This window comes from Archocentrus centrarchus, chromosome 13 (assembly GCF_007364275.1).
Source record: "Archocentrus centrarchus isolate MPI-CPG fArcCen1 chromosome 13, fArcCen1, whole genome shotgun sequence".
Classification (NCBI taxonomy): Eukaryota; Metazoa; Chordata; class Actinopteri; order Cichliformes; family Cichlidae; genus Archocentrus; species Archocentrus centrarchus.
In genome coordinates, this window is record NC_044358.1 from 12,157,155 (window position 1) to 12,173,547 (window position 16,393).

The 16,393-nt window shown below is 45.0% G+C and overlaps 1 protein-coding gene across 1 annotated transcript in view; it reads left to right on the top strand.

Moving 5' to 3' along the window:
* The window catches only part of sptbn4b (spectrin, beta, non-erythrocytic 4b), a 99,676-nt gene that overhangs the window by 56,730 nt on the left and 26,553 nt on the right, over window positions 1–16,393 (top strand). The window contains exon 25 of the mRNA XM_030743706.1: window positions 3,260–3,406. Within this exon, the coding sequence (XP_030599566.1) occupies window positions 3,260–3,406 (147 nt within the window). The remainder of the gene's footprint in view (window positions 1–3,259; window positions 3,407–16,393) is intronic.

The following is a 16,393-nucleotide window of genomic DNA, read 5'->3' on the forward strand; positions in this document are numbered from 1 at the left end:
ACAGATAGATGTAACACATGCTAAGCTGCTCTGTAAATGCCCTCGAACCTCCCAGTGCTTTTAGGTTGGGCAGCTTCTTGTATGCTGGGTTTCACTGTTCTGCAGTGACCTAGCATTAGCCCTGGACTCATCAGGTCTCTTAAGTTAATGACACTATTGTCTCGCAGGTATTTCTGCCATCACAAACACCATCACATCAGCTCAGTGAATGAGGGGATTTTTTTTTATATAAACTATTGTGATTCAGCATATTCGGGTGTGTGACTGCATTTGGGGAGCAAAAGGAAAAAAAACCAAAACAAGCTGTAGCCAGGCCCAGAAGAGGGATCACTCCTCTTTGAGTGTCAGATACCCTGTTCACACTGACGCAGTGCCGTCACAGTGCAGAGCCAGATCTGCATCGGGGCCTGCTGAGGAGGAGACTACATTTTGGCAGGTCTGAGAAATGCATACCAGTGCATAGCATTGCTCAAACCTGCATTACTAGCAGAAGCTGGGTTCATTTCAGAAAGAAGGAAATCATGGCAGACAGGATTTTGGAGCTGCATTGGCCAATCAGTGGAGAGCTTCTTGCAGCAGTCCCTCCTACGGCCGCTGACATGGTCTCGTGGTACCAACACTGGGTCCAGCAGATTTGTGGTGTCATGCTGGTTTTTATGGAAATTTATGAAACTGGTTCTGTTGACACTGGCATCACGCTGGAGAGACTGACAGCAAGATCGGGATGTTTTAAAGGTGTTGTTGGTCATTCTACAGTTAGCATGTGCAGACCAAAAAACAAACAGCGACACCTAGTGCCCAGATAACACAGTCTTTGAGTCGGTGTCTGTGCCCAGGATCTGTGCCCCAGACCTCTCATACTCTGAAGGGGAGTCTCCTTTTCCTGGGTGGGTTCAACCTACATGCACCTGTCTTATATAATATAATCTTAGTCTTAATCCAAACATCCTCCTGAAGTCCAGTGCTTTAAAACTGAAGAAAATATATATTTTGATGGAACTGGCCAACTAACTGGTGTTTCTGTATAATAGGGGAATAAAATTTCCCCTGATGCTGGTCGGTGGATTATTTTAGCTCCTCAGTAACTTTGTGAAAAGTTTTTTTTTTTTTTTTTTTATGTCTGTTATTAGCAAATTGGGAGACAGCGGTGAAGCCTGAACACACGATGATGACTCAAACACTGAGTCCTCCTCTGACCCTCCTCTTTCTTCTATTATGCCCCCCCCCCCCTTCCGTCTCCTCTTTTTACGTCAGATGTTCTCATTCATCCTCCCCCCAGTGCACACTTAGAAACTCTCTTCTCCTCCCCCCTACTCATTCGTTCCATTTACAGTCTCTAGAGGGGCATCAGGCCGTGACCCTCCATGACGTCTGTAGTCCTGATACTGTGCTCGTGCATGTGTGTGCGCGTGTACGACCTCTGCGTGTAAGCGCGAAGCACACTTTTGTCTGCTGATTTATGCATGCGTGCAGACATGTGAGGCGTGTTACCCATCAGTTCTGTGTGATGATAGTTCAAGGATGAGGTGACAAATGGAGGGGAATAGGACAGAAATCTGGCCTTGGTCTGTTGTAGTAGATCTGTCCAAATACAAATGCATCATTCATTCTACCCACTATCAGCCCCCTTCTTTTTAGCATCCCAGCCCTTTACTGTTCCTCTCTCGCGTTTCTCTGTGCTTTGCCACTGCAGCAGTGTCAGGCGAGCTGGAGACAGAGAGTGCAGCTGCCTGGGACTGCTGCAGAGAGGAGGAGAGGGATGATAGAAGAGGGTGATGTGCATAGAGAGGGAGGGGAAAGATAAAACAAAAGCAGCTGTAGAAGAGTCGTGAGCTCAGCTGTTAATGCACGCTGGCGGGTTTCAGTCAGTTAAAGCAGAAATAAAAGAATCTCTTCCTCTGCGTGGAGTCCCTCTCATACATCCATCTTCGTGCACCATTTAAAGTGTTCACCGTGCCCCTCCACCTTCCCCAGCTCGCTGTTATTAGCTGTGACCGGTGAGCCTGGAGGCTTTGCCTGCATCCCCCTGCCCCCCAAAATCCCAATCCCAGGGTTTTGCTCCTCCCTCTCCTCCCCTCCTTCTACACTTCATCTCTCCTCCAACCAGCCCGGCAGCCCATTCGCTGCCTCAGCTGCCCGCTCGCTAAAGGTGTGAGGAAAGGGGAGGAGCATCCGCGTACTGGCTCGGCTGCCTGCCATTTTATTGTTTTGGGAAGGAGGTTTTTTTTTCTTCTTCTTCTTCTTCTTCTCTCAGTCATCCTCGCTCTTTCTCTCGTCACTGATCCGCCCCCGCCCCTCCTCTCTCTCCTGGCTGAGTGTACAGAGAGAGAGGAAAGAGAGGGTAGCGCAGCCTCAGCTTCCAGTCCATCTCTTCCCTCCAGGATTGTTATTTCCCCACCTGCCTGGCATTTTCCCCTTACCTTTGCATCACTGCCTGGGGTATTTGGCTCGTCAGAAGGCACCCCTCTTTTCTTTCCGTCCTCGTTTTTCTTTCTCTTTCTGGCTCTGCGGTGAAGAGCGTCTTTGCATGTGTGTGACAGCAGACCAGCGAGGATGCGGATACCAGCAGCTGCCTGCAGCTGCCACAACCCTGTGGGCTGCTCCTGCTAAACACTGCCGGTAAACAGGCTATTCTCTTTACAGCCGGGTTAGGGGGAGGGCTGCCGGTGCGGCTGGAAATATGACACGCAGGTATGAGAATGTTGATGAGGCAGAGACGAGGGAGCCGATGATGACCTGAATATTTTGGTGATGCTTTCAGCGCAGGCGTGAGGTTCTTTTTCCTCACGCGGTTGGTCTCTGTACACATGTAATGTACACATTTTACTCTCTGATGGAGAGCAGGTGTGTGTCTGTGTGTGTGTGTGTGTGTAGGGGTGATGTGTGGGTGTGTTGAAGCTGAGGACACCGTGATGCTTGTGCACATGTATATGTCAGCCGCCATGCTTGTTGCTGCACGTGTGTCTGCTTACATGTGCTTGCTGTGCATCATTAAATTTTAATGTATGTGTGTTTGACCTTGTATTTTGCGTGTTTAGTTACAGTACACTTTAGTTTGCATCTAGTTTTTCTGCATAACAAACTAATGGACTCACAGATGCATGAAACTGTTTCATCATGTTCCAGCTGATGGGTGTTTTGATCTGTTCGTATCTTTTGAAAAGAGGAATCCCTCTCCACAGCGTCAACACCTCACAGCTATTTACTGTAACTGTCTAATACCAACACCTCCCTCCGTGTCTCTGTGTCTCTCACCCAGCTGGGGGATTGGGTGTGCGAGAAGATGCTAATGGCGAGGGACAGCAGCCGAGACGAGACCCAGAAGCTTCATAAGAAATGGCTGAAGCACCAGGCTTTTATGGCCGAGTTGGCCCAGAATAAGGAATGGCTGGACAAAATTGAAAAGGTAAGTGCAGCCGGCCTTCCCACTGATGTAGTTTTCCTGCCTTGCAGATAAATTTCAGTGTCACTCAGGTTTTTTTTGCCCATTAGATTCAGAGGATGTGCAACTGGAATTGTTTTGTATGTTATTGTGTAGTGTCTGACTGACAGATGCCAGGTAGAGACAGAGAGAATAAAAGATGTCGTGTGGAGTATTTCATGTGGACTTCGGCCTGCTGATGTGTTACAGGTCCCACGCATATGATGCATACCTGCCAACTGTTTTATCGGGCTTCTCTGATATTTTGGCACCCTCCTGTTTTGCTGTTTCTCTTGGGGCTCTCCCCTAAATTGTGTGGCTTAGTAATAGGCGTCACGTATGAAACAGCTTGGACACAAAATGCACACATCATCAACAATTTCAACCCATCTGTCACAACACTAGGCCACCAGCAACCTCGTTCAGGAAGCGTCTGAGCAGCTGATCTCTGTGCAGGTGGACAGAACAGTTGTTTTTGTTGCGTCACCACTTTGCCCAGCTTTACTATAAATATATAGTCAGGAGCATGGCTTTCCTACAAAATAATGGAGTGTGTGACTCATCTGATTTGTGTGACAGGAAGTTGCAGACCTTGATAAAGTTTGGAAAGATCCGAGCCTTTTTCTGACTGTAATGAAGCTGGAAAAAGGCAGCAAATTTCAACCAGGTCTTTCTCTTCATTCATCCCCACGTGCCGCCATGTGAGCTGGACAAACAGAGCTGATGCTGAGAAAGATGATATTTACACATCACATGTTTCGTGCTGAGCATACTGCAGGATATGTGGTGGGAATGTCAGTGTGTGTGTCTTCATATAATAAATTGGAAAGTAAAATGAGGCCTCTTTGCCAGTTTCTAAAGCTTTTAGCATCAAGAGATGAAGGCTGGATATGGGGCTCATGTTGCATATATAGTAGACGTATATGGCTGTCTGTATATAGTAGCTATACTAATGGAAAGCAAAAGAAACTGTGGATTTTTGGAGCAGCTAATACACGGGTCCTTGTATTAGCTGCTGATGTTTCAGCTGTATTAGAATCAGTTTAAAGATTAAGTATGACCCCCAACACCACATTTATTGTAAACTGACTCATGCGTCAGTCCTTGTAGTAAACACTCAAGTGCTAAACGTACTTAATCAAAGTGTAACAAAGCCTGTGGCAAGGGCAGAAAGCATTACAGAGGGGTTTTTAAACAGGCAGGGGAGCGCTGCAACCCTCGCTGCTGCTCTGTGTCCTGATATGATCTGTTTCATATTAAGGAGATTTGTACAGCACGTCAGCCTCGTGTCTGGAGCTGCAGATGTAATTGGGTTAGCCCGTGTTTCCCAGGCTGCACGTCGAGGTTGCACACGTTTGACTTTGAGCGGTTAACGCCTCTGATTGGCTGCAGTGACATAAATCTGGATGCACTGATCAGTAGAGCTGTGGTCCACGCCTCATTCAGCCGACACTATCACATCACACACAGTGATCACAGTGATGTGATAGTGTGTGTGTGTGTGTGTGTGTGTGCTTTCAGGTTAATGGATTTCTGAATCTTCCCACTTTAACTGCTTTCCTTGAAATTTCCAGTTTTTCTGAGCTTATTTGTTAAATATTATGTTTGCCAATAAACTTCATCATTTTCTAGAAAAAAAAATCAATTTTGAGGCACAGGAAAAAAATCTATTTCAGTTTTTGTCTTCTATAAGCTTTCTTACGTAATGTGAACGTCTCTGTGGTCGTCCTCGACAAAAAGCCAGAGGGAGTTTTACTTTAGCTTTTGGATTATCTCAGGAAAACAAGTCTGTGTGACAAAAATGTTTAGGATACATGTGCAGAATTTGTGGGTCTGCGTTGGTGTCTGCGGCTCGTGGAAATTCGACAAACACAGAGGCTGCAGGGAGCCAACAGCGTGCAGCCCGACGGTAATGACACTATGTGCAGGATGAGTGCGGGATAGTTGAAAAGTTGGTTTGCACAGGAAGGGATGCCACAGCAGTCCAGCTGTGGAGCGTTCTCTTAGTTTGCTCTGGCAGGGCTAAAGAATCAGAAACAGCACCAGCATAAAGAGAGGTAGCTGCATTACCAGCTGTTACACATTCTTCTGGCACAGCACCCTGGTGGCAGCTGCTCCATGTATGCATGGGTTTGTAAAACTATACCTAGAAGCAACTTTTAGGGTGTTAAAGCACACCACAGATGTAAAACACACACAAATCTCTAGATGGAAAAAGGCTTCAGCATTCATTCATTTTTCGATGCTGTAGAACAAAAACTTTAGTCAGCCTTAACCATATTTAACCATGCAGTATGTCTTATGGATATATCATATGGAGAAACATGCAGATGCCACGCAGAAGAGCTCTAGCTGGTCTGAACCCAGGATCTGCTTGCTGTCAGTCCTGACCACCGGGCCTCCGTGCTGAAACACAGACCACATTTCAGACATCTTTGAGACGACACTCGTGCAAAATGCCAACGTCTGTGTTTGAGGACTCAGGCCCACAGCACTCTGTATGGTCAACGTTACCAGAAAGTATTCACTTTGTACTCTGCTGAGGCTGATTAACACCATCAGGTGGAGTACATGTTCAGTGCGCACCAGTACGAAATTATATGTTGTATGTGATGACCCTTCAGAGGGGCTGAAATCTGACAGGACACATGGACACTGAGGACCCATATGGGCTGCTGTAGAAAATGAACTGCCTGTTTAGTAAGCAGGCTGCATCTCTATCTCAGTGTGTGTGGCATAAACAAATCCTGGCAGTACATCTGCTCTGAGGAAAGCCAGAGAGATACTGTATTTCTAGCAACAACACTGACACTACATTTATTATCATCACGCTCAGCACTTATGCTGCTAACTGAACCCTAAATGTTATCCTTAGTGTATGTAGTTCAGTGACGGGGCACTACTGACTGTGCCATAGTGGCTCGATCCTCTGCAGTCTCATACAGGGCAGGGCCCAAAGTGAGCTCCCCTGCAGGAAGCAGAGTGAACTGAATCAACAGTCCTGTTTCTGCACATGCCGTGCTGTTAAGCAGCCTTTGTTTTGGTGAGACAGAAGCTGAAATTATTAAGTTACTGTTTACAGACAGATAACTGGCAGCTAGTCTTAAAATCGACCAACAAAAATGCAAATGATTTGATACATGCAGCTGATGAAATATGAGAAATTGCAGCTTTGCTTTCTTACTGTATATTGAGCAGGATCTCAGGGCCTGTGACAGCTGCCCTGTGACCCTGAAAGGACCTAAGGTGACTGTGCCGTTCACCTCAGGTAATGTGGTGATTGACATTCGCTGAAATAACCAAGTGGGCGAGACCTGAGATAAACTTTTCTCAATGTCCAGGCGAGCGGTTTAAGCGTCTACCAATGAGAGTGCAGGATACTGTGGACTGACATATGACCTGGCGGTAAATACATTAGAGGGTTACCTAGGCAACCAGACCCTGAAATGTCCACAAGCGACCAGCGCTCAGCTCCAAAGTGATGCGGGGCGAGCAGATTGCTTCCAGCGTGGACGCAGCTTCAGGGATAAATATGATTTGCGCAGCCATAAAGGTCACTTTTCTAAAACCGATGTTCTGTGGATGTTCTGGTAAAAACAGCCTAATATATACAAACAGCACTCCTCTGTCTTTAACCAGCCCGCTCACGGAGCGCTGTGAGATGGTGGTTGATGGCTGCACATGTGGGCAGCTGTGCATGTTTCTGCCATTTAAGCTGCTCATTATGTCTAATTACTTTCTTCTTCTGTAGTGGGCACTGTGAGGCTGGTATACACCAATACATGTGAGCTAGGCTTCACAGCCGTGTGCACAACATGGGGCGGCTGAGTGTTGCACAGTGATTTAATGTTGAGAGTGCAGCGCCGCATGTTCAGACAGCACGGAGCGCTTTCAGTGCACATTTAGGGGTCGTGTGCATTTATAGGGAGCATATGCTGTAAAGGAGGAGTTGAGTTACTGCAGAATGGTTACGGGTAGAGAAGGAAATAAGGAAAAGACGGAGGAGAAGGAGGGACTTTCTGAAAAATTATATGTTGACTGAAATATTAAATGTTAATTGTTTGATAATAAGCAAAAGTAACATAAACTATATGAAAATATTTTTGTTGGCGTGTCAACTTTTAGAGTGTCTGCCACACGTCAAGGCTGGTTTTAGGACGAGGAAACAAACGAGCGTATTTTTGTTTGTGATTCGATCTGCATGAAATTAATTATCGAGATAAACAATGTAAATATTGATTACACCGCGCTGTGATTACACTGGAAAACCATTTCAAAGTAGATTTTGGTGCCTGAAAAGATCCGTTGACTTGGCGCTTTAGATGAAATCACATATGCTGCCACTCTGAGAGTCCACGGTTTTTAACGCCCACAGGCTGAGGTACCAGAACGGTGCTAAGTGCATTTCTTTGCTTTCATCTTCAGGGCAAAATATGTAATTCGGCTGTCAGTAATAAACAATAACAGCCCACATGTTTTGTTTTATTTTTGCAGATTTAAAAATATGCACAAAAATGACAAGCAGGACAAATAATAGATGATGCAGGGAGAGGCAAAACAAGAAACATAACAGACCCAGTCTTACAGCATCGGACACAAACTACACTGAGATACTGTCCTCTTGGTGGATTTTACCAATGATGTTTTCTATATCCAAATGATAACAGGATAACGTATGCCACAAAGGGACGAGACGGCGTGCAGCTAGATTAAAAGTGTGGCGAGACATCTGTGAAGCCTGTTCACGCTGCAGGATGAGCATCTTTCCTCTTCTATCCAGTGTGCCTGATGGTGAATCTGGCAGCTGCTCTTTAGCGGGGCGGCTAGGAGTGTTAAAAAAAACTGATAAAAATATTTAATTTTAACTTTGAGCATGCTGAAAAAATAAAAATCGTAATGAATTAAAAGAAGGAAAAATCTTCTTTTCTTTCTTTTTTTTGTCACTGACTTGCAGCAGGACCTCCTGGTTATAGTTTCTGAACCCATCTTTGACCCAGTATTAGCACGTAAGAGCTCACTGTCTGAAATCGGGACGCTGTTGAACAGGCCGCAGACGTTTGTGTGTGTTTGTGTATTTCAGTACTTCTTAGATTCTGTTGTGGGAGAAAACCTTTTTGTGGAAATTGATCCCATCGGTCCATCGCTGCTTCTTCTCCTCCTTAAAAAGGTGTTTACAAAGATAAAAGGTCAGGTCAGACAGGGACTGTGTAACGCCCATGTGATGTAGCGTCCCGAGCCGTGCTCTTCAGGAGCAGACTGCAGCCACTCCGGGACGCCTGGCTGTTGGCAGACAGACGGGGTTTAGCTTCTGAAGTCATGTGTGGCAGCCATGTTCACCCCCTAAGCCTCCTCTGTGGCTGTTGCCTAGCAACTTGCATTTTTTTAAAAGATAAATTTCAGTATTTGGCTTTGTCTCATGGCAGCGCTGATGAGGATTTGTACTCACTGCTGACGAGTGTTAGAAACATTGTTTTGGGGTAATGTTCACAGCTTGTACCCTCTAACTGGTTTGATTTATGAGTGCCGTTGCATGTCATACATCTCTCTGTATGCCCTTATTACTCATGATAGTCAGATAAAGGCACGTATTCTTTTGTGTCTCTTTGCATCTGTAGGTGTAGAGAATAAACGCATACACAGAAAGCATGAAGGACGAATTAAAACGGCACCAAGCTGCTCGTTGTAGTACTTCCTGCCCAGTCAGTCTGTATGTTGTGTCCTGATTGTGTCTCTGCGGTGGGTGTCCTCTGAGACTCTTCAGTTTATTTTTGCACAGGGTATGTACCCCTTTTTGCCGCAGAGAGCTCTGTGAAGTCTGTTTTTTTTAAGTAGCTTTTTCCATCCGTAGGCCTCCTGTGTCTGTGTTTCCGTGGACACAGATAGCATGGATTTGAAATGCTGCCCAAAGCCTGTTACCTGACCCGTCCAGCTTTAATGCCAGAGACGGTCTTTGGTAGCTGCAGCTCACGTGTTTCAGACTGGCCTGCTTTAGTCTTTCCTTTCTCCTCCGTAAAGCCATTTTCAAATCAAGTTTCCACCTCTTTATATTCCACAGGCTGCCGTCACATCACGCATGGTGGAGCCTCGTTTGGCCTTAAAAAGCAGCTGCTGGGATGTACTAACGAGGCACCGCGTCAGAAGAGTATTTAAATGAATCATTCAAATGTGAATCACTGAGCTTTGTATCAGGCAGTTTTCTTCAAATCACGCAAAGTTTCACGGGGAAAGTATCGTGTTATTTTCCATGTGATGTGGTCGTGATGAGAATTTTAATGTACCTGGGCCGTCAGGGGGAGGTGTCATCAGGACGAGCTCGATCCAGTGGACCGCAGATGGTCCGCAACAGAAAAGTTTGCACTCGAATGAAAAACACTTAGATTCTCCGTCAGCTCTCACTGACCTGAGCTGCTGCCTGGCTCAAAGACACAGTCACACTGTAATATTTTGGTTAGCAGATTAGTCGCTCGCGCTCAAACCGATCACTTCCTGCTGTTGGTAGCTTGAGTCGGTCATTAGAGAAATGAACTGGCTGAGTCTGTGTTAGCAGATCACTGATCCCATCTACTTTCCTCTCACAGTGGCACTTTTTTTGATAATTTGCCCCAATCAGACAGTAAATCCGGCCCTAAAGCAGGCTTACAAAGCACTGACAGTGTGCCTTTTAGCAACACACCCAGTGCATCTCATTTCGTAAGCTGCATTTTGTAAGTAAGTCAGGACATTACTGTGTGTGAGAAAGGAACACAATGAAGAGTAAAGATCTTCCCTGAGTTTGGAAGTGCGACCCGGTGACGTGGGAAAACCTGGCGGATCCCTTTCGGATCGTTATGATGCACCTCGTCGGCTCGTTGTGACGTCAATCCGACAGCGGCAACTGGAGCAAAGTGTCCCCGCTTTCCTGTACTGGTGACGGTTGCCTGGCAACAGCTGGCCAATCCCCTCTCGCTTCCCCCCCCGTCTTCCCTCCCCTCTTCGTACAGCTCATGTGTGAAGGTCATCCCTCCGTCCCTCCCCTTCGCTCTCCCTTCCTCTCTCTCGTTCTCGTCTGCCTGTGCTGGTGTGTGACCTGGAAAATCGATCGAGGCCCGCCATCATTTATGACGCTTAAATCGTTTTAGAGTGTTTCATAAGAGACGAGGAGCATGAAGTGAGGGAACAAATGCATCCCGAGTAAAGTCATTAACACGGGCAGCACCCCTTTGACCAGAATCGGACTGATTGGTCAGGTGATCAGAGCAGACGGTAAAATGATTGGCCTGCCTGTTGTGGAAATACTTTTACTGTAGAGAAGAAAAATCTCAATAATTCAAAGATTGTTTGTTTTTTTATTACAGTGTATCTTCAACAGAGCAATAGCCTGCACATCCACAGCCGTATACTAATCCAACTGCCTACATAGTAATATGTAGGTCCCCCTCATGTCGATAGCGCTGCTCTCTGCTGTGACTCATTGATTCATGGAAACTGGACCTCTGTGGTGTCCTGTGGGGATGCTGGCTTCTCTGTCTCTGGTGGGACCTCTGTGGATCATGTACAAGCATGGTGCATGATGCATCTGGGAGTTTGGAGGTCAGGTTTGGGCTCCTTGTTATGTTTTTGAGCCATGCTGCCAGGGGAGGTGCATTGTCCTGTTGGTGTAAGCCACTGGCAGTACCAGCGTGCTTGGTGCGCAACAATGTTATGTATCAAACTAGCATCCATGAAACAGAAACCAAAAGAATAGGAGTACAGGACACAGGTGGATGCAATCAAGGAACCAGAGGAGGGAAGACAAGGAAAGGAAGCGAGACACTTAAGGAAGCGAAAATCACTAAATAAAACAGGAAGAGGAAACATTGAAAGACAAGAAGGCAACACTGAGGCAGCCAAAGACAAGGAAATACTGGAGACTCGAGGAAGACGTGAGTTTCATTTATGTAGTGCCAGCTCACAATAACAGTCACCCCCATGTGCTTTATATTGTAATGTAAAGACCCTACAGTGATACAGAGAAAACTCAACAATCAGAACGACCCCCTGTGAGCAGTGGGAAGGAAAAACTCCCTTTTAACAGGAAGAAACCTCCAGCAGAGCCAGGCTCAGGGAGGGGGGTCATCTGTATATACAGAGTAAAAGGAGGTGAATGAAGAAGAAACAGTGCATCATGGGAACCCCCCAGCAGCCTAGGCCTATAGCAGCATAACTAAGGGAGGGTTCAGGGTCACCTGATCCAGCCCTAACTATAAGCTTGATCATAAAGGAAAGTTTTAAGCCTAATCTTAAAAATAGAGAGGGTGTCTGTCTCCTGAATCCAAGCTGGGAGCTGGTTCCACAGAAGAGGGGCCTGAATATAAGAAACACAAGAATAACAATAAAACACACAAACAGATGAAAACTCATCCGGACTGTGACAGATTATCACTGATGATCACTTCACCTGCTTGTAGTTTTAATGTCGTAGCTGTTGGTGTAAATGGCTCCATAGTTATGGTTATTATTAGTCTGTAGAACAGTAGTGAAATCACCTGAACATTAAACTTACTGACTTTATTCTGGTTAAATCGTTCATACTGTGACTTAACTGTCAATAATCAGTCTTCTCTGTAAATGAGTCTCAGTGTTGATGAACTTGTATGAACAAAGGTTAAGAAATAGTTTTTAAGGGAGGACAGAAGTGCTGCACGTCTGATAAAATACAGCTTATTGTTTAGAGTTTGGTTTTTGCCATTGTGCTCAAATATAAACTTTACCTGAAGACAAAGTGCCTTTGTTTCTTTGTGTGGTTATACTGGTGCTACATAGTATCTAGCAAGGGTTTAGTTTTAAACAAACTGTCCGTTTTGTTGCCAGCTACATTATGTTAGGCCATGACTCCTCAGTATTTCCACAGTCAAGCCAATTTTATTTATCAAGCTCTTTAAAAACAGCAAGCGCTGAACAAGGAAAACAAGACAACAGTACACAAGGGAAGTGCAGCTAAAAAAAACACACAGGATAAAAGCAACAATAACATACATAGTTTATCATGAATCAAATAATAAAACAGTATAAAATAACTAAGTAAAATAAAATGCAAAATAAATACACAACTAAAATCAGCATCTCAAACCTGGTCAAAAGCCAGGTGAAATAAGTGGGTCTTAAGAGAGGTTTTAAAAGTTGTCAGTGAGGAGGCCTGTCTGATATGCAATGGCAGCGAGTTCCATAGTTTAGGGGCTGCCACCCCAAAGGCTCTGTCCCCCCTAAGCTTCCTCTGAGTCCTCGGCACGTCCAAGAGCAGTTTATCAGCTGATCTGAGCGAGCGGGAAGGGGAGAGTAGGTGCAGTAACTCGGAGAGGTACGATGGGGCGAGGCCATTTAAAGGCTTAAAAACAAATAAAAGGATTTTAAAAATGAACTCTAAAATAAACAGGCAACCAGTGCAATGAAGATAAAACAGGGGTAATGTGCTCCCTCTTACGTGTTCCAGTCAAAAGCCGTGCGGCGGCATTCTGGACCAGCTGAAGACGAGCCAATGAGGACTGGTTTACACCAATATACAAAGAGTTACAGTAATCCAGCCGGGACGTAACAAAGGCGTGGATTACTGCTTCAAGATGATTTTTCAACAAGATGGTTTTAATCTTGGCGAGCTGTCTCAGGTGAAAGAAACTGGATTTCACCACAGCAGTGATCTGACCCTCCAACCTAAGACTCTCACCCATCTTAACTCCCAGATTTGTGACCATGGGTTTTACATACTGGGATAGAGGACCCAGATCCACAGAAGTTGGCACCCCAGTGACGACTGAACCAAAAACGATCGCCTCCGTCTTATTTTCATTAAAATGCAGGAAGTTCAAAGCCAACCAAGCTTTGACTTCATCGAGACACTTTGTCAAGGTCTGTATGGAGTTTGCATCTCTGTGTTTTAGGGGCATGTAAATCTGGGTATCGTCGGCAAAACAGTGGAAAGCAATTTTATGCTTTCTGAGAATAGAACCAAGGGGCAACAAATATAGAGAAAACAGCAATGGTCCAAGAATTGAACCCCACACCACAAAGGAGCACAGGAAGATTTAAAATCATTTAAGCAGACAGTAAAAGTTCTCTGGGTCAAGTAGGACCTAAACCACTCAAGCGCTGTGGCCTGAACCTGTACACTGCTCGAGACCAGATATTAAAATATTGTGGTCCACTGTATCAAAAGCAGCTGTCAGATCTGAAAGAAGTAAAATCACACAGTCACCCACATCTGTGGCCAGGAAAATGTCATTAAAAACCCTTAGCAAGGCAGACTCAGTGCTATGAAGAGGCTTGAAGCCAGACTGAAAGACCTCAACGATATCATTTACGCCTAAAAAGGCTTTCACCTGGCTATACACGACCTTTTCCAGAATTTTAGAGAGAAATGGAAGCCTCGAAATAGGCGTAAAATTAGACAGCACAGTGGAATCCAGTCCAGGTTTTTTAATCAGTGGTAACACTGTTGCATGCTTAAAAGAATCAGGAACCGCACCAGAGGACAGGCTGCTGTTAATAAGGGCAAGAACAGCTGGGCCTAATACAGGAAAAGCCTCTTTAAAAAGCCGAGGTGGGATAACATCAACCGGGGAGCCTGAGGGCTTCAGGTGACCGACAGTCTCATTTAAAAAAGACAAAGTGACCGGCTCAAACTGCTACAATGCAGCAGGGGACAGAGACTGAGGGGTCAGAAGTGGGACACTTCAGTCGGTGTTGAAGCGTCAGTAATCAGATGGCAGACGTTTCCTTTTTAAACTATTATCTTTTCTGCACATTAACAGCTGCTGTCTACTCTTTGGAGAGAGAAGGACATCCCATTTCTTAAACACTTTCCCTCCATTTATCTTTCTCCTCTTTCTCCATCTTTCTCTCTCTGTTGGAAAAAACCTGACTGAGATGGAGGGGAGGAGCCGTTACAGCCACTTGTGAAGCTCCCTCAGTCTCAGAGGAAGGACCACAGAAAGAGTCCTGACGTTCAGCTTATTGCAATAGGTGTTAATGTAGTGTAGTGTGGAGGTCCAAATCTAATCAGCTGAGGTTTGCAGTGTTCTGAATGGATAATGCAGTGTTTAATCAATAGCTGTACTGTAGCTGCAGGATGACTGGGCTTCCTGATGACAGGCCAAATAAACAAATCTGAATATGCATGGCTCGTCTCTCTGTAGTGTGACAAAATTTGTGAATGGATGGCCTGAATGACGAAAGATATATGAAATGCATACTGCTGAGGTGGCAGTGCAGGTTTCCTGTTTCCAAATGAAAATAAAACCTGAGATCTTCTATTTACAGAGCTAGAAATCAATGTAAAAGCATCTGCACGCCTTAAAAATATGTCCTGTTTGTAAAGAGCTGCCTCAGTCATTCTGTGATGTCTCTGATGGAGCTTCATTGTGATGGATCCAAAACAGAGGCTGCTTGCTGTTAGCGGTGATTTGCTTCAGCTGCAGCAGATTGTGTTTATCTGTGTGTGTGTGTGTGTGTGTGCGCGCGCGCAGTGAAAATACCCTCTTAACCCACGCAGTTGCTCACCCGAAACCCAGTGGGTTTCTGATTCCTGTTCCCATCACTCTCGTTATGCTTGACAGTTAATTGGCCTCATTAACTCGTTAATAATGGCGATCTCAGCGTCTGCTGCTGTGATCCGACTTTCACACGCTCTCTCTGTTATAGCACAGTTTAAATGAGCTCAATAGTTTGTGGTGAATATATGTAAAATATGCAAATCAAACAAATCAGCAATCAGCCACTGCTGTAATAGTTTGTAAATGGCAGGAAATGAGGAAAAGCATATTAGCTTCCTTTAAATTGTTTAAAAATGCTGAAACTGTGTGTGAGATATAACACACACAGTTTCAGTTTTTGGCATTTGAAGGATAATCAAACATGTAAAATATGTTTAACCATGAAGCAAAACTCGAGAGGAAGAAGCTCACGTTATAACTACCACACTGCAAACAGCTGTAATATTGCATAACTTTAGCAGTTTTATGAACACTCTGCACCATATGCATGCTGTGCCCTGTTTATCTTTTAGATTGCATATTTTTCTTTTATCATTTATATCCTTTTATTTTATTATATGGAGAAGGTGCCCATAGAATTTCATTGTTCTTTGTATAGTGACAATTATGAATTTCCCTCTGGGACCAATAACATTTTTCTTAAAGGAGTTTTGTTCAGTTCAGTTCAGAAAAGGAGCAAACCTGCACGAGCACAGGGAGGACATGCAGAGAGGGCTCTGCACAGTGCTCACCACTGAGTCACTGTGATGTCGTGGCATAAAGCAGAAATATCAGGAAAATCTATCATCTTCTGTTAAGTAAGATAACACAGGCTCATTACATTACTTTAAATATTTGCCTGCTCACCTTCCAAGGCTCATTTTGAGCCAGGAAAAAACACTGTATATATGATTGTGATTGTGGTGTTTACACAACCTCAGAGCATCAGAAAAACAGGGTTTGTTTTGTGTAGTGTGCATTTCTCCTTGTTTAAATGCAGTAGATGTCTGAGGAAGCACTTTTGATACTCTCAGTGCCTCGTTTTCCTCTGTACGCTGGGTGTTTTGACCGTCATGCTTTTGCCAGAAGTTCCTTCGAAAAGCAGACAATGACATGCAACCTGTTACATGCTCAATGACCTGCCTGCTCTAAACATCTATCCATCCATCTATCCATCCATCCTCTTCCACTTATCCTTTTCAGGGTCACGGGGGGGGCCGGAGCCTATCCCAGCTGTCATAGGGCGAGAGGCAGGGTACACCTGTACAGGTCACCAGCCTGTCACAGGGCCAACACAGAGAGACAGACAACCATTCACCCTCATAGTCACACCTGTGGACAATTTAGAGTGACCAATTAACCTAACCCCACTAACTACCCCACTGTGTAGAGATGATCAACATATATTATATACGCACTGCTTTCTCTTCATGCTGGAACTGGGTAATAACCCCCCCAGTGTCTCACTCTTCTCTGTCTTCCTGTGTGC